Source organism: Cervus elaphus, chromosome 20 (assembly GCF_910594005.1).
Source record: "Cervus elaphus chromosome 20, mCerEla1.1, whole genome shotgun sequence".
Lineage (NCBI taxonomy): Eukaryota > Metazoa > Chordata > Mammalia > Artiodactyla > Cervidae > Cervus > Cervus elaphus.
Genome location: NC_057834.1, coordinates 122,831,863 through 122,855,936, shown reverse-complemented (window position 1 = coordinate 122,855,936; position 24,074 = coordinate 122,831,863). Strand labels below are relative to the sequence as shown.

Here is a 24,074-nt window from a genome sequence, read left to right as displayed (position 1 = left end):
CATTAAGAAGAGGTGGCAAGAATACACAGAAGAACTATACAAAAATATCTTCATGACCCAGATAGTCATGATGATGTAATCACTCATCTAGAGCCAGACATTCTGGAATGTGGAGTCAAGTGGGCCTTTGGAAGCATCACTATGAACAAAGCTAGTGGAGGTGATGGAATTCTAGCTGAGCTATTTCAAATCCTAAAAGATGATGTTGTGAAAGCACTGCACTCAATATGCCAGCAAATTTGGAAAACGCAACAGTGGCCACAGGACTGGAAAAGGTCAGTTTTAATTCCAATTCCAAGGAAAGGCAATGCCAAAGAATGTTCAAACTACTTCACAATTGCGCTCATCTCACATGCTAGCAAAGTAATGCTCAAAATTCTCCAAGCCAGGCTTCAGCAATACGTGAACCATGAACTTCCAGATGTTCAAGCTGGATTTAGAAAAGGCAGAGGAACCAGAGATCAAATTGCCAACATCCACTGGATCACTGAAAAAGCAACAGAGTTCCAGAAAAACATCTGCTTTATTGACTATGCCAAAGCCTTTGATTGTGTGGATCACAACAAACTGTGGAAAATTCTGAAACAGATGGGAATACCAGACCACCTGACCTGCCCCCTGAGAAATCTGTATGCAGGTCAAGAAGCAACAGTTAGAACTGGACATGGAACAACAGACTGGTTCCAAATAGGGAAAGGAGTACGTCAAGGCTGTATGTTGTCACCCTGCTTGTTTAACTTACATGCAGAGTTCAGTTAAGTCTCAGTCGTGTCCAACTCTTTGCGACCCCATGAACCACAGCACGCCAGGCCTCCCTGTCCATCACCAACTCCTGGAGTCCACCCAAATCCATGTCCATTAAGTCAGTGATGCCATCCAACCATCTTATTCTCTGTCGTCCCCTTCTCCTCCTGCCTTCAGTCTTTCCCAGCATCAGGGTCTTTTCAAATGAGTCAGCTCTTCCCATCAGGTGGCCAGAGTATTGGAGTTTCAGCTTCAATATCAGTCCTTCCAATGAACACCCAGGACTGATCTCCTTTAGGATGGACTGGTTGGATCTCCTTGCAGTCCAAGGGACTCTCAAGAGTCTTCTCCAACACCATACTTCAAAAGCATCAGTTCTTCAGTGCTCAGCTTTCTTTATAGTCCAACTCTCACATCCATCCATGACTACTGGAAAAACCATAGCCTCGACTAGACAGACCTTTGTTGACAAGATAATGTCTCTGCTTTTTAATGTGCTGTCTAGGTTGGTCATAACTTTCCTTCCAAGGAGTAAGCGTCTTTTAATTTTATGGCTGCAGTCACCATCTGCAGTGATTTTGGAGCCCAGAGAAATAAAGTCAGCCACTGTTTCCCCATCTATTTGCCATGAAGTGATGAACTGGATGGCATGATCTTAGTTTTCTGAATGTTGAGCTTTAAGCCAACTTTTTCACTTTCCTCTTTTACTTTCATAAAGAGGCTCTTTAGTTCTTCTTCACTTTCTGCCATAAGGGTGGTATAATCTGCATATCTGAGGTTATTGATATTTCTCCTGGCAATCTTGATTCCAACCTGTGCTTCCTCCAGCCCAGCCTTTCTCATGATGTACTCTGCATATAAGTTAAATAAGCAGGGTGACAATATACAGCCTTGACGTACTCCTTTTCCTATTTGCAACCAGTCTGTTGTTCCATGTCCAGTTCTAACTGTTGCTTCCTGACCTGCATACAGATTTCTCAAGAGGCAGGTCAGGTGGTCTGGTATTCCCATCTGTTTCAGAATTTTCCACTGTTTATTGTGATCCACACAATCAAAGGCTTTGGCATAGTCAATAAAGCAGAAACAGATGATTTTCTGGAACTCTGTTGCTTTTTTAATGATCCAGTGGATGTTGGCAATTTGATCTCTGGTCCCTCTGCCTTTTCTAAGATGAGCTTGAACATCTGGAAGTTCACGGTTCACGTATTGCTGAAGCCTGGCTTGGAGAATTTTGAGCATTAGTTTACTAGCATGTGAAATGAGTGCAATTGTGCAGTAGTTTAAGCATTCTTTGGCATTGCCTTTCTTTGGGATATGCAGAGTACATCATGCAAAATGCTGTGCTGGATAAAGCACAAGCTGGAATCAAAATTGCTGGGAGAAATGTAAATAACCTCAGATACGAAGATGACACCACCCTTATGGCAGAAAGCAAAGAAGAACTAAAGAGCCTCTTGATGAAAGTGAAAAAGCTAGCTTGAAGGTCAACATTCAAAAAACTAGGGACTTCCCTGTGGTCCAGTGGCTAAGACTCTGAGCTCCCAATGCAGGGGGCATGGGGTTCAATTCCTGGTCAAGGAACTAGACCCCACATGCTGCCATGAAGACTGAAGATCCTGTGTGCTGCAACTAAGACCCAATGCAACCAAATAAATATTTTTTAAAAATTCAGAAAACTAAGATCATGGCATCCGGTCCCATCACTTCATGGAAAATAGATGGAGAAACAATAGAAAGAGTGAGAGTCTAGTTTTTGGGGGTCCCAAAATCACTGCAGATGGTGACCGCAGCCATGAAATTAAAAGACGCTTGCTCCTTAGAAGAAAAGCTATGACCAACCTAGACAGCATATTAAAAAGCAGAGACATTACTTTGCTGACAAAGGTCTGTCTAGTCAAAGCTTTTTCCAGTAGTCATGTGTGGATGTGAGAGTGGACTATAAAGAAAGCTGAGCACCGAAGAATTGATGCTTTTGAACTGTGGTGTTGGAGAAGACTCTTGAGAGTCCCTTGGACTGCAAGGAGATCAAACCAGTCAATCCTAAAGAAAATCAACTCTGAATATTCATTGGAAGGAGTGATGCTGAAACTCCAATACTTTGGCCACCTGATGTGAAGAACTGATCATTGGAAGAGACCCTGATGCTTGAAAGGATTGAAGGCAGGAGGAGAAGGGGACAACAGAGGATGAGATGGTTGGATAGCTTCACTGACTTGATGGACATGAGTTTGAGAAAGCTCTGGGAGTTGGTGATGGACAGGGAAGCCTGGCATGCTACAGTCCATAGAGTCATAAAGAGGTGGACACGACTGAGTGACTGAACTGAACTACAAATTCTGCTAAGCCGCCTAACTTTTTTGAACCTCCGTTTACTTCTGTTAAATGTTTTGTGTGAAGACTGAATGTGGTTACTTACATAAACAGCCTAGCTTTGAGCTTGGTCATAACCTGTAATAGTTAACTTCTATTGTGTTCTAACTAAGTGCCATGCACTATGCTGAGCACTTCATATGTGTAGTTTCCCCTTCATCTGCAGAACAGCACAATTCAATTGATATTAGGATTGATACTGATATTAGGATCTAATACCAGTACTATCTCCATTTTACAAATGAGGACACAGACTCAAAGGTTAAGTACTTTTTCCCCAATCTCACTGCTAATAGGAGGCTGAACTGAATCTGAAGTTCTTATACTTAACCTCTACAGTGTTCTATTGAATGTATTTTAGGTACTCAACAAATATGTGTTTCTTCCCCTTTCTTCCTTCTACTCCCATCCCTGCCATTTTCTGGTGTCTCTTTTTGTATCTCTTTTCCCAAACTTTAAACTTTTTATTTTGTGTTGGGATATAGCCGATTTAAAATGTGGTAGTTTCAGGTGAACCGTGAAAGTACTCAGCCATACCTGTACGTGTATCGTTGTTTCTATATCTCTTTATGCTTGCCTTCTGTATTGGAGAGAAAGGTCTTTCTTCATCATTAGTCGTTGCATCTCTGCTCTCCAAACTCTTCTCCAACATCAGGTACCCATCATTATTGCTTTTCTAGGACTTTTCCCATCTCTTCTCCATGGATATTTCCCCATTATTGGAGAAAAAAAAAATCTTCATTTCAACATCCCATTTCTCAACAGGATGTCACTGACTTCTGCTCACTTCCTCGCAGCCTGGCATTTCCCCCCTCGCGAAGAACATGGGAAGAGAAATTTACAGTTTGTCTAAGTAGGAGGAGAGAAATCTTTTCATCTGAGGCAAGAGTAAGGGAGTAAAGGATGTTACTGATAAGGGTTAACCTTGAGGAAACATCGGGGAGTTCAGGCCAGCTGGCCCTTATTTCCCTGCAAAACAGTAGGCAGGTTTATCTGCTGGGACCATGGGAGTTGACAGAAAACCTGAGGGGAATAAGGAAAGGTTACTGACCAGGGAAAGGTAAAATGATTGGTAATGTTCACTAGAAGTGGCACCACTGGCAAGGTGAGAAGTTTCTTTCCGTCAGAGTATACAGCTGGTGCAGTGTATGTGTGGATAAGGAAGAAAGTTAAATTCATCCTGAGTCAAGAGTTGGCTGGGCTTTTGTCATGACAGGTGAGGACACGGGCAAGGGAACAGATGGTCATTAGGACACAGTTGAACCGACTGCCTGTGAGGCAATGGAAGGAAGGAACTGGAGCGTTGACAGCTGAGAACGGTGGGGAGGGAGACAGTGACCCACAGAAGCTGGGCTTTGAGGTCTTCAGTAGGCTTGCCATTCATCCAGTGAAGAGCTTTTCAGTACCTGCTGTTGTCAAGACTTAATAGGAGGAACTGCCAGGCATTATTGAGTATCTATTCTGTTTTAAGCAATTTGCTAAGCACGGGAAAACAAAAATAGAGCAAGATGCAATCCCTGCCCTCAAAGGACTTAGAATTTATAGGAGAAACTCACATATCCATTGAAATGTACAAAGGTCACTTGATCCACATAGAGGTCTTTAGATGAGAAATGGGAACCAAGAGATGAGAATTGAATCCTTGGGAAGCCCATTGCCCTGAAGTGGGGGTAACCATTTCACCTCTGCTGCCTTGCCTCTCGGTAATGGATTCTGAGCTTTTTGGACAAGTTACTTGCACTGTGATCTATATGTACTAGGAACTAGTGGATTTAAAAAAATACTTACTTGGCTGTGCCAGATCTCATTTGCGGCCCCATGAATATTTAGTTACAGCACGTGAACCCTTAGTTGAGGCGCGTGGGATCCAGTTCCCTGCGTGCATGCTAAGTCGCTTCAGTCATGTCGGACTCTTTGTGACCCCATGGACTGTAGCCTACCAGACTCCTCTGTCCATGGGATTCTCCTGGCAAGAACACTGGAGAGGGTTGCAATGTCCTCCTCCAGGGGCTCCTCCTGACCCAGGAATCAAACCTGTGTCTCCTGCATTGCAGGCAGATTCTTTACCCACAGAGCCACCTGGCAAGCCCATAGTTCCTGACCAGGGATCAAACCCAGGCCGCCTGCATGGGGAGCATGGAGTCTTAGCTGCTGGACCCCAGGGAAGTCCCTGGGACTAGCGAAATTTTATAGATTTATTAAATATCTCTTTGTCCCTAGGTGGAAGAAGCCGGGCAGGTGTTCCTGTTGATGAAAAAGGATTATCGAATCTCCCGAAATGTTCGCCTGGCTTGGTTCCTCAATCACCTGCACCAGACTGTGCAGGCCACACCCCAAGAGATGCTGGTGAGGCCCAGAAACATGCACAACATGAGGGCTGACCCCAAGGACCTGTTTTTTTTTTTAGGAGAGTGCTGGAAACAGGAGGGGAGACTAACTTTGAGGGGTCCAATTCTAGGAAGGGCAAGTGACTTTGCCCACAATATTTCACAGGGGAAATTTTGTCTAGTCATTTTTCCATCTTGGATAAGTACTTGGGTGGGTTGTGGGAAGTAGAGCCAGTGGTGTGTCATTCTGGGTCTGGAAGTCAGGTCCTGGAGAGAAAGGGGTGACTTCCCTTACTCTTCCCTCTTCTCTCCATCATCAGCTTCAGTCTGAGCAGGAGCTGGAAGTCCTCAGCGTCCTGCCTCCTGGGTGGCAGCCAGATGAGCCAGTGGTCCCCAGGCCCTTCCTCCTTGTACCATCCACCCGGGTCACCTTCCTGGCCTGGCAGTATCGGTTTGTCATTGAGCTGGACCTCAGCCCATCTACTGGCATTGTGGTAAGGGGTTGGTTGAGGGGAGGCAGTGGGAAGAAAGGATTGGGTAGGAAGTGAGGAGTAAGAAGAGGCAGCCTGAGATAAGTGAAGAATGATCCCACAGTGGTACCACTGTGGAAAGGAGACAGGTTTGTGAAGGAATGGTGGGTGTTTGAAGACAGAGCCCATCTCATCTGTGCACTGTGTTGGGGGGTATGATCAACCTTAAGAATCTCAACCGCGGAAGCTGCTTATACCTGCCCTCTGCTCGGGGCTGTGTTTGGTTACCCTTGAGACACCTTTCTTTGCATTGCCCTCAGGATGATTCCACAGGGGAGATCTTGTTTGATGAAGTTTTCCATGCCCTCTCCCGCTGCCTAGGCGGGCTGCTCCGGCCTTTCCGAGTGCCTGGATCTTGTATCGACTTCCAGCCTGAGATCTACGTCACTATCCAGGCCTACTCCTCCATCATTGGCCTGCAGTCCCATCAGGTATTGCATCCTTTCTCCATGTCTGTATCCTCAGACCTAATTTTGGGTAGTCCACTGACCAAGTCCTTATCCTATCTCTACTCTCCATGCTCAAAGTCTCCAGCTCTCCTCAAACCTGTTCCTAGTCATCTCTGCAAGTCTCTCTCCTCTTTAAAGTGTCTATTGCTCTAGCCTTAAAGGGCCTTCCCATAAGCATCAGGTGAGTTGGCACTGACTGGACAAATGCCTCTCTCATTGCTCCTATAAGTCTCTGGTTCTGCTCCTGAATGTCTTTCTTCTCTCCCCTGCCCCTTTCAGTTCCATCAGAAGGCTTGATACTGTCCTAACTCCTTGCACTGTCTCTAGGAGACGGTCTTTGGGGACAGTTTTGTGGTTTTGAAATATAACAAAGACCCAGAAACATAATTTCTTCCAAGGAGAGAGGAGGGTCATTTTTCTCCTGGAGCCCTGAGAACTGTCGGGTGTTAATGCTGACCATACAGATAATTACAGGCTTATCCAACACCCAGGCAGGCTGTCAGAAGGCACTCCTTTTGGAGAATGGCCAAGTCTGTTACTGGAATATCTGTTTTGGGCTTAGATAAGTATTGGCCCAGTTTCCCCTCATCTGCTTATAACCACCCTTAACTCATTGGTAGGGGCTTACCCTGAAACAGTCCCTGATGGCTGCATTGTTGACTTAGCTATCAAACTGGCTTTGAGAGAGGGGGATGCAAGAAACAGCATCTGAGGGGCTGAAATATGCACATGGCATTTGGTACATGCCTGGATCCCAGCCCTCTTCCCAAGATTAAAGTGTTCTCCTAGTGCTGGTGTTAGGACTGCTGGTGGTAGACTACATCCCCAGACAGAGATCAGGCTTTGCAGGTGCTCACGGTCAAGGTGAGAAAAGTTTAGATGTTAGGTAATCACACAACACTTGGTTCACTTCGACAAACACTTAGTGAAGCCGGATCGATGCCAGGCCTGGGCTAGGTCCTGGATGAATCAGACACTGTTCCTGTCCTACTGGGAGGGGTTGAGAGCTTAGTGGGGGAGACAGATATTGAAGGAGGTAATTTCAGTTGAAAGTGATAAGGGCACTGATAAGTTATGACTCAGGTGCTGTGGGAGCACCTAGCCAACCTGGAGTAGCAGCAGGAGAAACTTTTGGACCAAGACATTTGAACTGAGTCTTGAAGGATGAATTGATGTTAATTATTTAAAACAGAGGAAATGGGCTTTCCAGGCAGAGTGGCCGGCAGAAGCAAAGACATAGAGCTGTGAAACTGTGCTGTCAGTCACAGGGGTTCTAGGGAGCTGCATGTTACTCAGCTGGACACAATGAAGATTGAGTGATGGGAGGGTTGCTGCTGCTGCTGCTGCTAAGTCGCTTCAGTCATGTCCGACTCTGTGTGACCCCATAGACGGCAGCCCACCAGGCTCCGCCGTCCCTGGGATTCTCCAGGCAAGAGCTCTGGAGTGGGTTGCCATTTCCTTCTCCAATGCATGAAAGTGAAAAGTGAAAGTGAAGTCGCTCAGTCGTGTCTGACTCTTCAAGACCACGTGGACTGCAGCCCACCAGGCTCCTCTGCCCATGGGATTTTCCAGGCAAGAGTACTGGAGTGGGGTGCCATTGCCTTCTCTGGGAGAAGTTAGGAGGGTAGTAAAGGGGAGACTAGAGAGATAAGCGGGGACAGAATTATGAAACACCTTGGATGTCATGGCTAAGAACTTGCACTTTATTCTGCAGGGGAGTTTAGTGGTAAAGAACACCTGTATCTGCAAGTGCCTCATGTGCTTCCCGGCTGTACCCCTTACCAGCTTTGTGCTTTTATGCAAGTTACTTAACCTCTCTGTGCATCTGGGTCTTTTCTCCAAAATGGGGATGTCACCAATATTACGTGGTGATTGAATTAATACATGTCAAGCATTTATTAATAAAACAGTGCCTGTCACATAGAAAACGTGCAAATGTTAGCTACTGAAATTATTAGTCACAGGTAGTAGAGAACTGTTGGGGGTTTGGAATGTCAGTGACAGGATCAGAGGTGTACATTAGGAAGATGACAGTTGTTTGTGGCCAGTGAGAAGAATTGGGGGCAAATCCTGGACTAGGGAGAAGAGGTGGAAGATTATTGCAGCATGGCAGAGGAGGTGAGTTCTGAACAAGGACAGCCACTGTGGAGGAGACAGGACTGAGAACTTAGGTAAGCCTCCAGGGCTACTTGTCGCTAAGTAAGCTAAGAAGTGAGACAACTTCCTCAAGATGCATCCTGCTGTTTTTCAAAACAAAAAGTTGTCACGTTTATACTATATGCCCTTTGAAGGAGATTGGGAAATATATAAAATATTAAAAAAAAAAGAAACCTACAGAACTTGCTCATAATATACCTCCCAGAAATAGCTATTTTTGACATGTTATGGAATGTCTTTCTTCTCTTTGAGTATGCGTTTATTTCCCTCATCACCACTCCTCAGTCCAGAGACAGAAGAAACATCAAACTTATTCCAAACAGCCAGTCCTACCTTCTGCTCTTTTAACATATGATATGGGCATTTTTTCCACATCACTAAATATTTTTTGAAAACACAGTTTTAAATGACTTCTTCTCTTAATATTTTTGTCATTTTGTGTTTTTGTCATTATATATTTAGCCAAACCTTTATTGTTGGACCCTTAGGTTGACCCAGTTTTCTCTCTTCTGAACAATACACCTCTGAACATCCTTCTCATCTTCACAGCCCCGGTTCCCAGTCTTCCTCTTCTCAGTCAGGCCTTTAGTAGTCCAAAGTCCCGCTCTGCCCTCTTCTGGCTGTCCCCACCCACTGGCCCAGTTCTGAATAGAGAGTGAAGAAGTAGCTGTTGGGCGGGGAGGGCAGGTGTTGGGGAGAAGTGGGCAGATTGTAGGAGTCTGATGAGAACAGGGAGAGAGGAGAGATCCCAAGGGCCACCACAGGGGCTACCAGGTCTGTATAAAATTTTTAGGATGGGAGAACTTACTCATGTTGAAAGTAGAAGGAAGGAAACCCCATGGAGAGAGAACCAAGATGTTAGAGACAAAAGATCCAAGATTAGATGGAAATATTAGCTTTGGGGAGAAAAAAGAGGAAGAGGAATCTTTTCTTCAGAGCCTGAAAGGAAGAACAAGAATGCAGGTAGATCCAAATGACTGCCAAATGCTGAGGGCATTTTCGGTGGGTTAGAGAGTAGTACACCCTGAAGGTTCGGGTGAGTGGGGAGTTCCTGTTGACTAGTTTCCTTTCTCTGTGAAAATGGTGGGTGGGAGTTATCTGCCTAAGGTAAAGAGAAAGAAGGAACACTTGTTGGGGGAATAAGATTCTAAGCTTAAGAAAGAGAAAAGATCCAGAGCAGCTTCTGTGTGCAGTGCTTGGAAATCAACAAGAATAAGAACACATGAGTCAAAAGGCTTTTCCTGGCCAGATAGGGCAGCTTGTAGACAATGTCCTGGAGGCCAAGATGGAGGAAACTGGAAGATGTTAGTGGCGCCCCCATGCGGGAGCTTGGGGCAGCCCAGTGTGGCGAATAAATAGGGAGACCAGAGGGGTACTGCCCAGTGTCCCCCTGCCCTTCATGTCTCGCCCTTCCCCTTGTGCTTCTCAGGTGCTGGTGCAGGGCTGCCTTTTGGACCCTTCCCAGCGGGAGGTGTTCTTGCAGCAGGTGTACGCGCAGCTCTGTCTCTTTGAGGATAAGGTGGCCACCATGCTACAGCAGCAGTATGACCCCCAGAGCCAGGTATGTGGGAGAGAAAGCAGGTAGAGGCCGCCTAGAAGGAGGTGCTGTTAAGGGACAGAGGGGACAGAGGAAGGACAAGCCCAAATGTCCTAGAGGGAAAAGACAGCAGAAAAAAGGGGCTGAAAGCCAGGGGCAGAGGGCACCAAGGAAGGAAGTGCTAGTGAGTGCACACAACAGGTTCCCTGTTGGAAGAGGGCTTAGGTAGACAACCCAAGACACATGTTGCTGGGAGAAAATGTGGAGGCTGTTTGCTTGTGTTTTTTCAGTCCTGAATCTTCTCCCCCAGTGGATCTGAGAAGGTGATCATGGGTGACCTTGCTTTATACTATTTTGTATAATCTGGGATAAAGCTGCTTGGGTTCACCACGTGCACTCTCTTGTTCTTTTAGATATCTGAGAAGTAACCAGGCAGATGGTAGGTCTGTCTGTCTGAAGACTTAATCTGCTTGATGTGTTAATATATCTCATAATGGCAATGGAAGATTATGGAAAGGGGGCCTCAACTGGCAAAAGGTGGGGAAGGCCTGCTCCAGGACAGTGTGGTGCTTCACCTGGTGCTGGACGCCCTGCCCATCTGAGGATCGGCCTCCGAGCACACAGCAGGGGAAGGAGCATAGTTAGGACTTGGCCACACAGTAGGGGGATTGGAATGCTCATAGGATTAGGCCTGTCTGGCCTGGGCAATGCTGGACTATCAATTCTGGCTTTGCTGTGGATGAGGCAGCAGTGACATCTGTCCCATTCAATCTTTTCTGTAACTTGGGCCAGGCAGAGGACCAGTCCCCAGACTCAGGGGAGCCCTCAGGCCGGAAAGTGGGCGTTTCCATGGTGACAGCTGATCTTGGACTGGTCAGTATGATTCGTCAGGGCATCCTGGCACTGCAGCTGCTGCCCTCCAACTCCAGTGCAGGTCAGTGGGAGGAATGTTGGTGAGATTGGGAAAAGTAGGGTACAGGAAGGGTGGGTGGTATTATCAGCAAAGATAGACGTTCCAGAGGATTGGTGGGCCCCAGGGAAGCGTGTCTGTTTCCTTGTTTGTGAAAGGTAAGTGTTCAGTAGTATGTATCTCGAGTACCCCCAGCTCTGACAACCAGCAGGGACCCTGGTGGGAAGGAGCAGGGCTCCAAGATCACCACTTGGAAGGAAGGTTGGGACCCAGCCCTTGAGAGGTTGGAGCAGGAGGGAAGGGGAGAAAGAAAGGCATTGGAGGATTATAAAACACAGTGGTTGGTGGACACCGAGGTCCTGTCCCTCAGGTGCCTCCCTGTGACTGATCTGGAGGGCCCCCAGGTCTGAGTCTGATGCTTCCTGCTCTAGGTATCATTGTAATCACGGATGGAGTGACCAGTGTCCCCGATGTTGCTGTTTGTGAGACGCTGCTGAATCAGCTTCGCAGTGGCACTGTGGCCTGTTCTTTTGTGCAGGTAAGGACTTTCTGGGAAGGAGGAGAGGAAAGTATCAAACCTTACAAGGTGAAATGTGGCTGGTTACTTTCTTGTAGGCACTGGTTTCCCAGGTAAAGCCAATAACATAGTTCTGGAGGGATGGTGGGGATGGGGAGGGAGCATCATGTCTAGAACAGGATAGAAAAGTGGTGGGAGAGGATTCTCATCTCTGTTCTTTCCTTAGGATGTGAGAGACAGCATGTTATAGTAAGAAGAATGCAGAATTTGCTGTCTGGCAGTCAATTCCAGTCCCACCTTCCTCATTAGATTAGTTATTCCTGTTTCGGTTGCAAGGGTCAGAAAACCCAGCTCAAACTAGCTTAAGCAGAGGAGGGAGGGAGTATATTTAGGGGCCTGCAGCCAGTTTGGATTGACAGGCAGAGAGCTGTGGAAAACAAAGCTGGAGGGTAGGCACAGGCCAGAGAGTGGAAAGGTGCTTCTGCTGTGTTAGGAGTTCCAGCATAGTTGTGTGGGTGATGCTGATAGAGGGAAGGAAAGTCACTTACTGGGTTTATGTTTTATAAATGTCACTCATTGCTGGGGGCAGGACAAGAGTGGAGGCAGGGAGGCGATTAATTGCAGTGCTCAGGTGAGAGGAGCAGGACTTACATTTGGGGAATTCAGGGTAAGAGAGAAAGGGGGTAGCATTAAGGAAATGAATGGGCGGCATCAACATGACTTATGATTAGCGAGATGTGAGGGGTGAACAAGAAGAAGGGGCTAAGGGTGTCTCCAGGTTTCTGACCTCACTGATGAGTGGGAGCCGGCAGAGTCAGCAGAGAGCAGCAGTTGGGGTGGGGTGAGGACAGGACGATGAATCCAGGCGTGTGCACATTGTTCCAGGTGCCTCTGTATCACCTTTGGGGTTAGGCATGCCTGGCCAGAATCCTGGCTCCACTTACTGGCTGTGTGATGTGGACACATCACTTCACTTCTTGGGTGGATTCATTTGTAAACGGAGATTGTAATAGCACCTTCCTCAGTGGGTGAGGTGATGCATTTGAAGGGTTTAGCATAGTGCAGAATTACATAGTAAATGACTGCTATTCGTAGCAGTTAGCAATCAGACATGCAGATCAGATACTCAGGAGTCCACACTAATTGAGAGGTAGTTAGGATTTGGGCAGCCTACACATGGCATTTGAGAATAGATGAGGGTCCCCAAAAAACTTGGGGGCTACTGGGGTTTAAAGATCTTTCACAGAAAGGGGGCCCAGCAAAGAATGAAGAGGAAATAATCAGACAAAAACCAGAAGGCTCTGGTGTCAAGAATTTCAGGGTTTTGGGGGGAAAAGGAGTACTTCACAGCATGAGAGGCAGTAGAGAGATCATGTATAGTGAGAAATGAAAAGTGCCCTTTGGGTTTGGCGATTAGGAGGTTATGGAAATTTTTTTTTTTGAGGCTATTACAGTCAAGAGGCGGTGAGAGAAATGATTGCAGTGCATGGAAGAGTGGATAGAAGGGAAGGATGTAGAGACAAGTGTTGACAGGTGGAATCTGGTTGTTCAGATCTAGGGAGGAGCAAGCGTACTCAAGAGAGAGTACGGCAGCCTGAGGGGAGGATAGGGTGGAAAGAGAAGGGTGTTCTGATTTGTGTTTTAAGCTAGAGACTTCATGTTTCCAAAAGGCCATGGTGGAGCAGAGTTTGAAAATAAAGGAAAGGAAGCTGGATGGAGTGAAGTCCCTTAAATTAACAGGAGGGCGTTGGCTCAAAAAACAAACTGAGGGATTCTTGGAACAGAAGAGTGTCCTTCCTTCTCTGAGATTAGGATAGAAGTGAAGACCTGTACTGGGAGGGAGGGAGGCAGAGCTGGGAAGGAGGAGTGACGCTGAAGACTGGCCTGAAGGACCAGCTAGATTGGGTGTCATACGTTTTGATGTGGCATCCCCTACACAACTATGCAGTTTTTCTTCCATTTGGGATCCACTAAGATCTCATTGGGATCTGGGTATAGAGCTTGTGATCCTAGTTGGGGTTTCCAGGTGGAAGCAGAAAAAAGGTAAGGAGGGCTTGGGAGTTGAGAATGATGCATAAGAAGTTGCTTGAACATGGGATCCAGGCTGGGTTGAGAAAAGAGGGCCAGGAGGACGTGGATAGATTTGAAAAGAGCAAAGGTTCAAGGCCTGGGAGTCTTAATGGGATCAGAGAGCAGCAGGAGGAGGAGGATGAAAGGAACTTAAAAATGGGACAGAGTTACGTGTAATCAGGGATGTAGCAATTGAGTTCACAAAGAGGAAGTAGTTCAAGATGAAGCCAGGGGCCAGTGTGTAGCTAGGGGGCAGGTGAGTGGAGTAAAGTTCTTGGAGATGAGGGTTAAGGAGCTGAGTGGCCAGGGAATTGAATGAACCATCTGTAGGTATCCCCACCTCTGATCTCTAAAGCCTGATGATCTGAGGTGGAGCTGATGTAATAATAATAGAAATAACTTGCACAGAAAATGTAATACAGTTGAATCATCCTGAAACCATCCCCCTCAACCCTGGTTCATGGGATAATTGTCTTCCACAAAATGGTCACTGATGCCAAAAATGTTGGGGACTGCTGAATTCTAGAGTATACCTCCAAGGGACCAACTAGTAAACATTTTAAGCTTTGTGGGCCATATGGTTGTCCCAGCTACTCAGCTGTGCTCTCTAGCCTGAAAGCAGGCATGGACAGTAGGAAGATGAATGGGCATGCTGTGTTCCAATAAAAGTTTATTTACAAAAATAGATGGTAGGCTAAATTTGACCACAGGTTGTATATGGTTTGCCAATCTCTGATCTGTGGGTTTAGTGCTCAAACTACGGTCCACAGACCAGCAGCCTTGGTCTTGCCAGGGAGCTTGTTAGAAATGCAAAATCTTAGGCCCCCTCACCCCAGACCTCAGGTGTTTTGTGTGCACCCTAAAGTTTGAGAAGTGCCTTGTCAGGCACTGCAGTCTTGAGATGATGATAGGAATTTGGTGAACCATTGGCCAAAATCTTAGTGAATGGGGTCAGGCTGGTATTTGATATGGGGCGAGAGGGGTGTGGCCAGCTGGCATTGGCTTCAGACAGAAGGGCTCAGAGAAGGAAAGCTGCAGCTATGCGGGCCAGGGACAGGAGCTGCCACCCAGCCCAGTCTCTTCTTATACTTTCTTCTCCGTTGCCTCTCTTGGAGCTAGGTCTCTACTTGCTCACTTTCTTCAGGTGGGAGGAGTTTACTCTTACGACTGCAGTTTTGGCCACGTACCCAACGTGGAATTGATGAAGTTTATCGCCATGGCAACATTCGGCTCCTACCTGTCCACTTGTCCTGAGCCCGAACCAGGCAACCTGGGTCTGACTGTCTACCACCGGGCATTTCTCCTCTACTCCTTCCTGCGCAGCGGAGAAGCCCTGAACCCTGAATATTACTGCGGTGAGGGGCAGACTGGGGCAGGCATGGGAACTGGGGGACCCTAGTGTGGACCCAGAGATGATACAGGGATCTGTCTAGGGCTGGGATCCCCAGGCAGTGTAGCTGGGCTGACGACTTTGCCCCGTTCTCTCCCATGATTCAGTGTGGAACGTCTCCCGTCCCTCCTTCAGCTGACAGATAACATTGTCCCCTGCCCCGCCCTCACCCGGCCCCTAGGCTCTCAGCACCGCCTGTTTAATGAGCACCTGGTCTCCGCAAGCAGCAACCCTGCCTTGGCCCTGCGCCGGAAAAAGCACACTGAGAAGGAGGTGCCAGCTGACTTGGTCAGCACCGTGTCTGTGCGGCTTCGAGAGGGCTACAGTGTCCGGGAGGTCACCCTGGCCAAAGGTGAGGAGTAGGCCCTGCTTGTCCCACTCATCTAAGCAGAGCGGGAGACCCCGTGCACCCCGTGTGGCAGACTCTGCCTGTCCGTTGAGCGGGGCTTCCTGCTCTTAGCATTTAGCTTCCCAGTTCCATCTCCTTCTGTTCCAGGTGAGTCAGCTGAGAGTGGTGTAGTGTCCTGGACTTAGCTTTATTTTCAGATTTTGCCTGCAAACCTCAGTTTGTGTCAGTTGGCAGGCTGTGACCCTGCACTCTGTGGAACCAGGCTTGGAACCTTTGGCCAGGCTAGAGTTCCATGCGGTAGGTGGAGGTTGCGGACAGGACTCAGTCCCAGGCCCTCCTCCCCTCCTGCTTCCCCTGAAGGCGGGTCCCAGCTGGAGGTGAAGCTGGTGCTGCTGTGGAAACACAACATGCGCATTGAGTACGTGGCTACTGCACCCTGGCCCCTGGAGCCTGAGGGCCCTCGAGGCACCCGGGTGGAAGTGACAATGGAAGGCGGTTATGACATCCTGCATGACGTGTCCTGTGCGCTGAGACAGCCCATTCGCTCACTGTATCGGACCCACGTTATCCGGCGGTTCTGGAACACGCTGCAGAGGTAAGCAAGGTCACCGCTCAGTGACAGAGGTCCCACTTGTGTGGGGGGACGGATGTGAAAGCGGGGGTTGGAGAGAGTCACCCTGAGCACTAGGGGCTTGTGTCCAGACTCCCATGTGCCCCTGGGGCTCTCCTCCCCTGACTCCCCAGAGCCCAGGGAGGCTCAGGGTGGCCCTTGCTCTGCAGCATTAACCAGACGGACCAGATGCTTGCCCACCTGCAGTCCTTCTCCTCCGTCCCAGAACACTTCACACTGCCCGACAGCACCAAGAGCGGAGTGCCTCTCTTCTACATCCCACCCGGCTCCACCACCCCGGTGAGGGGGCCCTGACGTGCATTCTCCCTGTCCTGTGCTCACCCTCTGGAGCCCAGAACCACATTCATTTTCCTCACCTCTCAAATCTGAGGCCCCCAAACCAGGACCCTGAACTTTAGCCTTCAGAGCCCCCTCCTCCCCACCCCCACCCCTCCCAGGGGAGGAAAGAGTCTCTAGAGAAAGGTGGCCCTCAACAGATCATTGGAGTCAAAGGTCAATGCAGAATGTCTTGGTAGTGGTCTCCCAGCCAGCTGCAAGCCCTCTCACCATCTCCACATGGCATCCTCCAGCCTCCCCCGCATTTTCAGCCAACCACTGACTGCTGTGCTTCTCAAGGACTGTGTTTTCATTTGTCCTTTGGTTTCTCCACACTTGGCCCCAGGCATCAGCCTACCACTGAGGGGCTGGGGGCTTATTCCAGTCAATAATAGCCTCATTCCTGAGGTCCTGCCATCACTCAGAGGCTTTTCTCCAAAGTCAGTGATGGAAGTTCCATCCTGTGTCTGGATTCAGCTTTAAGAGGCCACGTGGCCTGTCCCTGGGCTCATTTGTCTTAATCTAGCCAGTGGTCCCCCAGCCTTTTTGGCACCAGGGACTGGCTTTGTGGAAGACAATTTATCCATAGACCAGGGTTTGAGGGAGTCGTTTTGGAATGATTAAAGTGCACTACATTTATTGTGCATTTTATTTCTTACTATTATTTCAGCATTTCCAGCTCAGACCATTAGGCATGAGATGCTAGAGTTTGGGGACCCCTGACCTAGCCTTGGTATTGGAGGCAGTTTCTGCCTCTGTCCCAGGCTGGGCCGAAGGTTTCTTTAGCCTTACACCACTGCCGCCTCTGACCCCGCCCCCCTCACCCCAGGCTCTGATGCTGTGCAGAGGTTATTCACGAGCTCTTCCTGCCCCCAGGTGCTCTCACTTCAGCACAGTGGCTCCGACTCTTCCCATGCCCAGTTTGCTGCCTATTGGAAGCCGGTGCTGTCCATGGATGCTAACTCGTGGCAGCGCTGGCTGCACATGCACCGCCTGGTGCTCATCCTGGAGCATGACACGTGGGTGTCCCTTGTCGGGCCACAGCCCAGGTGGAGGAGCGGGGGGCGGGAGGGACACGGAGTGATGGGGAGGGGAGGCAGTGGGTGAGCCCGTACCAACCTTGGCCAAGGAAAGCTCCAACCCATCCTAGCCCTCCTGCTCTTGAGCCTCCAGACCCTCAGACAGGGCCTGGAAGAGAGAACCTGTCCCTCTCCCCCACGCCTGGGGCCGGGAGGGCTCACCGCACACCCTCTTCCCAGGCCGATCCCCAAGCACCTGCACACCCCGGGCAGCAACGGCCGCTTCAGCACCGTCCAGTGTAGGATCTCGCACTCCTCGCTGACCTCCCTGCTCCGTGACTGGAGCAGCTTCGTGCTAGTCGAGGGCTATTCCTACGTGAAGCTGCTCTCCAGGTGGGCACGGTGATGTCCCCTCCTCCCCCTCATCCTGTGTCTCTTCCTCTCACCCCAGACCCTCTCCCTCCTTCCTCCTAAACCCTTCTTCTCCCAGCCAAGGGCTGCTCACGGTCCCTCCGTTTCTCCCCAGTGCCCCAGACCAGCCCCCGTCCTCCTTCTACATGGTCCGCATCATCTCCAAGGCCCCGTGTATGGTGCTCCGCCTGGGTTTCCCCATCGGCACGCCAGCACAGGCTCGGCACAAGGTGAGCAGGGCCCCAGCTCACTCCATGATGACCCACGACCCCTGGAGTGTCGACTGGCTCCTTCTCCCCAGCACTCCCGGGGCCAGTCGAAGGAGGAGCCCCTCAGACCAATAAGCCATGGGGCACCAGGCTCTCCCACCTCGTCTGGGGACCCCTTCTGCATGTCCGTAGGAGATGGGAGCAGGAAGGTGTGATCACAGTTTCCCCTCAGATTGTGTCGGACTTGCGGGAAGAAATCCTTCGCCTGCGTTTCCCCCACCGGGTTCAAAGCAAGGAGCCGACTCCCAAGGTGAAACGAAAAGGGCTGGGGGGCACCGGTGGGGGCAGCTCTCCCTCCAAGTCCCCGCCAACGCTGGGGCCACAGCAGGCCCTGTCTGACCGGCCCTGCCTTGTGGTCCTGCATAAGCCACTGGACAAGCTGCTCATCAGGTTGGTAGAGGGGGTGAGGGCGGGCCAGGAACACGTGGGGGCCGCAGCTGAGCTGGGCATGCGTAGAGGTCAGCTGGGATTTGCCCTCGTTCCCCAGGTATGAGAAGCTGCCCCTGGACTACCGGGCACCCTTCTTGCTGACCCTGGAGCCACCGGGGCCGCTGCCCTTGGTGTCGGGCCGCTCAGCCTCTTCTAGCCTGGCGTCACTGTCCCGCTACCTGTACCACCAGCGCTGGCTCTGGAGCGTCCCATCAGGACTGGCCCCTGCGCTGCCGCTCAGCGCCATTGCCCAGCTCCTTTCCATCCTCACTGAGTACGTCACTCAGCCTACCGGGCCACTGGGGGCAGGGAGGGAACAAGCGTCAACGCTGGGCTTGGATGCTGGTAGAATGCCTAAGCCAGACACGGCCCCTCCCTCTGCCCTCATCTCTGAGGCCCCAGCTCTGCAGAGGAGCCAGCACAGAGCATGCGTGCTGCTCCCCTACCCACCACCTTTCCCCACAACTTGGTGATTTTGGCCTCTGGTTCTCATTGGACCTGCCGCCCCTGAGGGACCAGTGGTTTGAGCAGGGCCACCAGCAGACAAGTCTGCCTGGATGGCTGCTGGAAAGTGGGCGTCTAAGTGGCATCGGAGGCCAGGGGTTGTACGCTGAGTGTCTCTCCCATCTCATCCCGTCCCACTGCTGCTTCTGCGGGGCCTCAGAGTCCGGCTTTCAGAAGGGTTCCACTTCGCCTGCAGTGGGGAAGGCATCATCACCATGGTCCTGGAGCTCCCAATTCAGGTACGTGCCATCCCTCATGACCCCTCCCACCAAGGTCCATCATCATCCCAGGGCACTCTCCTGTGAGCGGGATTGGGGCTGATGGAAACACTGCCTCACTGGGACCCTGTGGCCTGAGGCCGATCCCAGGACAGTGTGGCAAGGGGCCTGAAGTTCTGAGGGCCAGGGCTGGGGCGGGCCCAAACTCTCCTCTCCTGTCCCAGAACGAGCCCCCGGGGCAGGCTGCGGCCGAAGAGAGGCACACGTGCGTGGTCCAGTACATCCTCTTCCCACCTCATTCAACCTCCACCAAGGACAGGTGAGGCCCGACCCCCGAGCCACCTTGCTCCAGTTCCCCTTCCCCCTTCTGCCCCCGAAGGTCTGTCTCCCAACCTTGAAAATCAGGGCAGGGGATGCTGTCTTTAGACACTTTATCAGGCAGATACAGTGACAGAAGGCCATGTGTGAATTGTGGCTGTCCCGTGAGCCCTGGCCTTCCTGCCCTCCATGGACCGACTCCCGACCAGGCGGCGGTGGGTTGGATTCTCCTTTCTTCCAGGCTTAGAGTCCTTCTTCCTTTAGCTTCTCAACAGATGATGACAACGATGTGGAGGTGGAGGCCCTGGAGGGGGACTCAGAGCTCAACCTGGTCACCGAGGTGTGGGTGGAGCCCCAGTATGGACGGGTGGGACCCGGCCCTGAGAGCTGGAGGCACCTCCAGGACCTGACGTACTGTGAGATCCCTCGAGCTGTGAGTGGCCTCGGAAGACCCCACCGGTCCCTAGTCCCCTGGGAGTAGCACAGCCTGATGGCTTCCTGGTCCCTCTCAGTCTCTGTGTTCTGAATGTGTGTGTTGGTGGGGGCTTCCTTGAGAGCTGGAGGCTGGGGTTAACCCCTTCCCTCTGCTACTCCTCCCCTAGCTCCACCCTCGGGATGCTGCCTGCATAGGCTCCATGCTGAGCTTTGAGTACCTGATACAGCTCTGCCAGAGCAAGGAGTGGAGTCCCCTGCCCCCGGAGCCGAGAGTCTCTGCTGGTCAGTGGGGAGGGGCCCCTGGGCAGGAGCAGGGGAGGAGTGGGGAGAAGCCAGCTGCAGACGGGGACTCCAGGCCTCCCCGAGCTATTGTCTTCCCCCTACCCACTACCCTCCCAGGGTTGGACCAGGGAAGAGACGCCTGTGTCCACGAGATCCCTTTCCGTTTTGACCTCATGGGACTGCTGCCTCAGTGCCAGCAGCTCCAGATGTTCTTCCTCCTGCTTTCCAGAGGTGGGTGAATCTTGTGCCTGGAGGGCCAGCCAGCCAAGGGGTATTAGAGCACAGAGAGCAGATGAGTCTGCGAAGGAGCAGAGCGGAATGGGGCGGGGGGTGCTGGAGGGCCGGGCTGGCCGGGGCAGAGCCGGGGGACACCAGGCAGCAGGAGGTCCTGGGTGCTGAGTGGAGTGTGTGTTGGGCAGAGCCAGAAGGCGTCCCTCCTGCCGAGGGACCCTGTCCCGCCAATGACATGGTGCTGTGCCTGCTGCATGGCTGCCTGGGCCAGGAGCTGAGTGATCGGGAGCTCCCGCTGCCCGCTGCCGACCAGGCCGCCTTCCTGCGCGAGGTGCTTCGGCGGACCTGCCACAGTCCAGGTGAGCCCCCGCCTCTTTGCAGGTACCAGACTCTACAGAGCGATTCCCGTCTGGGTTCTGGCCACCCCTTTCCTGCACCTCAGAGCCCTGCTCTTTCCCATCCACCTCTACCTTCGTTGTAGGTCCAGAGGGGCCAGCAGAGGGGGACCCTGGGATCCTAAAGGATCAAGCAGGCAGCAGCGCCCAGGCCATCGGAGACCCCGGTCTTGCCACCCCGGTCAGCACTGGTGCATCCTCTCGGGCCTTTCATCATGGTGACCTCCTGCCATCCCCACATGTTCTTCCCCCCTCTTTCTAAGTCTGGGGATGCTCAGTGCCACCCACCACTGACAGGGCGCCATCATCCCTCTTGGTCGCCAGTCTTGCAAGCTGTCCCTGAACATGGAGTCTCAGGCAGAGGAAGGGAATGGGCATTGGGTGGTCCCTTAAGACGGCTCTGATTTTGTTTTCCTTGTACAGAGTCCAGGCCCTCCTGAAACTCTCGGGCCTGTCAGCTCTGCCCAGCCCCCTCAGTGGCGCTGCTATGCAAGGCTTGTGACCCCCCAGCATGTTTTCCTGACTTTCCTCCCCGCGACCTTCTCAGGTACTGACTATTGACCCCTCTTACTCATCCCCTCAGCTCCCTCACTGGCCTGCCAGGCAGCTCTGAGTTATGTCTCGCTTTTCCTCTGCAGATGTCCTACATCTGGCTTCATATGGCCTGGAGGGACCCTCTCAAGAGGAGACGAGAACTAAGCTTGGGGATTGGAATGGGGCCCCCAGCCTGAAAGATCTGGCAGTAACTGGGGTCACAGTGACAAAGTCCCAGGTCCCCATCCTCAGTGTCACACCAGCCAGTGGTAAGTCTGCTGACTCTTAAGTCAGTTAAGCAGCAGCAGGAATGGGAACAGACAGAGGGCTGGATGCCATGGACCACCTCTTGCCCACAGACAGTGCCCAGAATCCAGGAGAGCTGAGCCCACCCTTCCGTCAGGACCTACCAGCTTACCCTGGGCGCCAGGCTTCACAGACAGAGGGTGCAGATGGGCCCCGGACCCGGTGTCCTGTCTACATCTATAGCTGTTCTCTGGAAGCACTGAGGGAGCAGATGGTTGGTGTGCAGCCCCCTCAGGCACCCCGAGATCTCGTCTTCCGGTGAGTGCCCTCTGTGTTGACCGAGGTCTTTTCCTGGCCCCCAGCCATGGCTCAAGGGGACAGATACACAAGTTGATGATGAGTGGCGGGATCTCAGCTTTTTAGCCACGTCCTGCCTGCTCAGTGCTGGACTTCCTTCAGCACATCAGTTGAAGTCTCTGGGCCATCACTGCATTTGGTAGGGACCTAGGGACAATCCACTGGAAGGTGGGGGATGGTTGAGTGTGGGCTGCCACTGAGGGGAGCTGGCCAAGCCCTCTTTCCTTCCATTCCTAGGACTCAGTTCCTTGACCAGCCTTCCCTCTCCTCAGCCTGGATGGAGCCCAGGCACAAAGAGGCAGCCAACCACTGTGCCTTGCTACAGGAGCACGCACAGCGATGCTACGTCCGCGGTGAGTGTGACGCCATGGCAAGGAGGAGCCCACTTTGCAGATGATAGACATGGGGACTGGAGAGGTCCTCACAGAGCTTGACCATGTGGCCCCTTCCGCTTCCCCCAGGGCTGTTCCGGAGCTTGCAGCAAGCACAGAGCGTGACCTCGCAGGACCTGCTAATAGCAGTGGATGCCTGTGAGGAGCTACTGCAGGAAATAGACATCACCCCTTTTCTGCTCGCACTGTGTGGCCACACTCGGGGTTTGCCTCATGCACCCCCAAGCCCTGGTCCTCTCAGCCCAGGGCTGTTCAGCAGCAGCATGGAGGAGGGCCCCGAGCCTCGGGAACGAGCTGTCCTGGCTTCTGAGTCCAGGTTGGGATGGTTCCTGAATGATGTATAAGGGGGCACGCAGATGAAGCCCCTATAGCCCAGGGCCTCTTGCCTTGGGGAGGCGACCAGCCATACTTGGTCACTGGTTTCCCACCTTCTGCCCAGGCTTCTGTCTCCCATTCAACATGGGCAGCAGTCTCCCCGTCTTACTCTCCTGGTTCTCCCAGCTTTCCTGTTTTGGTGTGGAGTGTTGAGCTAGGTTAGTGGTGAGGAGTTGCCAGTGGCCATCAGTGAAAGTAGAAGCTTGTTCCGAGGACATCCAGATAGTAGTGATAAATCCGCTAAACTGCTGAGTCTCACAGAGACAGAAACTTGAGTGAGAGAGGCAGGCAGCCAGACAGCTGTGTGTCTGGTGTCTGCAGGGGTCAGCACTGGGGAAGTGGAAGGAGCGGAGGGACGAGTACACTGGTGATGCCCGGTTTCCTCTCTGGAGGTCTGCATCCCCCACCTTTCATGCCCCCCAGATGAGTGCACTTTCTTCCCACCAAACCTTGCTTCTCCACCTGGGTCTCTCTTCCACGATGAATGATATCTCCCTCCACCCACTGGTCCAAGTCAGAAAACCAGGAGTCAGCCTTACTCATTCCTCTGTTGCACAGAAATGTCCAGCCACTAAGAAATATAGAGGTTAGAGTGGAGATGGGTGGGTGGGTTCTCCTGGCCTCTTCCTGCCGATGTCCTGTGCTCAGTACTCTTCCAAGAGGCAGAGGCTCTTGTGTGCTGCTCCCACTTGGGAAGCAGGCTCCTCTAGGACATGATGGTTCCTAACACTTACTACCCCCAACCCCACTCAGCATAGAGACCGAGGACCTAAGCGAGCCTGAGATTCAGAGCAGCCGTGTCCCTGGCCATCCAGACCCGGGCCTGGAGATCTCTCTAACAGATGTCTGTCAGCTCAGAGGAGAGGCCCATGATGCCCTTCACAGCCTCATACAGGTGAGGATAGAGAGACAGAGTCCTGGCTGGGCAGTGGTCCCTCATGGTTGGGGGTGTGTAGGTGTCTGTTCTAGGGTAGGGGCAATGTTCAGCCAAATAGCAGCTGACATTGTAGCCTTCTAACGCCAAACAGGAGAAGTTTCTGGAGATCAGCAGTCTCCATTTCCGCACGGTGCCCTCCAATCCCCACTACTTCTTCTATTGCCCTCCATCCAGCAGGCGTGAGGTGAGCGACTATCTCCCTTACCTCCCTCCCTCCCCACAGCCTGTAGCCCCTGAAACCCTGCTTGGCCCACCCAGATCCTCCTGATCCATGATCCTTGGTCCCCTGAGGCCCCACCTCAGGTCAAGCTGCCTCTTTCTCTTGCCCAGGATGAGGGACCCCGGGACATGGTCGACAGAAAAGTCAGTGACTTGGAGTTTTCAGAGGCTGAGCTCATGGGAGAGGAAGGTACAGAGGCCAGTGAG

The 24,074-nt window shown here is 51.6% G+C and overlaps 1 protein-coding gene across 2 annotated transcripts in view; it reads left to right on the top strand.

Moving 5' to 3' along the window:
* Positions 1 to 24,074, top strand: part of SZT2 (SZT2 subunit of KICSTOR complex) — a 52,239-nt gene that overhangs the window by 7,731 nt on the left and 20,434 nt on the right. For both annotated transcript variants that reach the window (XR_006336002.1, XM_043878651.1), the window contains exons 2-31: positions 5,335 to 5,460; positions 5,762 to 5,935; positions 6,232 to 6,402; positions 10,007 to 10,138; positions 10,907 to 11,048; positions 11,456 to 11,562; positions 14,756 to 14,966; positions 15,183 to 15,353; positions 15,711 to 15,945; positions 16,131 to 16,260; positions 17,173 to 17,315; positions 17,556 to 17,708; positions 17,842 to 17,956; positions 18,168 to 18,385; positions 18,483 to 18,698; positions 19,089 to 19,167; positions 19,371 to 19,465; positions 19,729 to 19,897; positions 20,067 to 20,181; positions 20,299 to 20,412; positions 20,601 to 20,771; positions 20,894 to 20,988; positions 21,231 to 21,354; positions 21,446 to 21,610; positions 21,701 to 21,905; positions 22,182 to 22,297; positions 22,406 to 22,652; positions 23,465 to 23,606; positions 23,740 to 23,832; positions 23,979 to 24,057. Coding sequence is in view for 1 of the 2 variants with exons in the window: in XM_043878651.1 (XP_043734586.1) it covers positions 5,335 to 5,460; positions 5,762 to 5,935; positions 6,232 to 6,402; positions 10,007 to 10,138; positions 10,907 to 11,048; positions 11,456 to 11,562; positions 14,756 to 14,966; positions 15,183 to 15,353; positions 15,711 to 15,945; positions 16,131 to 16,260; positions 17,173 to 17,315; positions 17,556 to 17,708; positions 17,842 to 17,956; positions 18,168 to 18,385; positions 18,483 to 18,698; positions 19,089 to 19,167; positions 19,371 to 19,465; positions 19,729 to 19,897; positions 20,067 to 20,181; positions 20,299 to 20,412; positions 20,601 to 20,771; positions 20,894 to 20,988; positions 21,231 to 21,354; positions 21,446 to 21,610; positions 21,701 to 21,905; positions 22,182 to 22,297; positions 22,406 to 22,652; positions 23,465 to 23,606; positions 23,740 to 23,832; positions 23,979 to 24,057 (4,453 nt within the window). In the remaining variant the exon portion in view is untranslated. The remainder of the gene's footprint in view (positions 1 to 5,334; positions 5,461 to 5,761; positions 5,936 to 6,231; positions 6,403 to 10,006; positions 10,139 to 10,906; positions 11,049 to 11,455; positions 11,563 to 14,755; positions 14,967 to 15,182; positions 15,354 to 15,710; positions 15,946 to 16,130; positions 16,261 to 17,172; positions 17,316 to 17,555; positions 17,709 to 17,841; positions 17,957 to 18,167; positions 18,386 to 18,482; positions 18,699 to 19,088; positions 19,168 to 19,370; positions 19,466 to 19,728; positions 19,898 to 20,066; positions 20,182 to 20,298; positions 20,413 to 20,600; positions 20,772 to 20,893; positions 20,989 to 21,230; positions 21,355 to 21,445; positions 21,611 to 21,700; positions 21,906 to 22,181; positions 22,298 to 22,405; positions 22,653 to 23,464; positions 23,607 to 23,739; positions 23,833 to 23,978; positions 24,058 to 24,074) is intronic.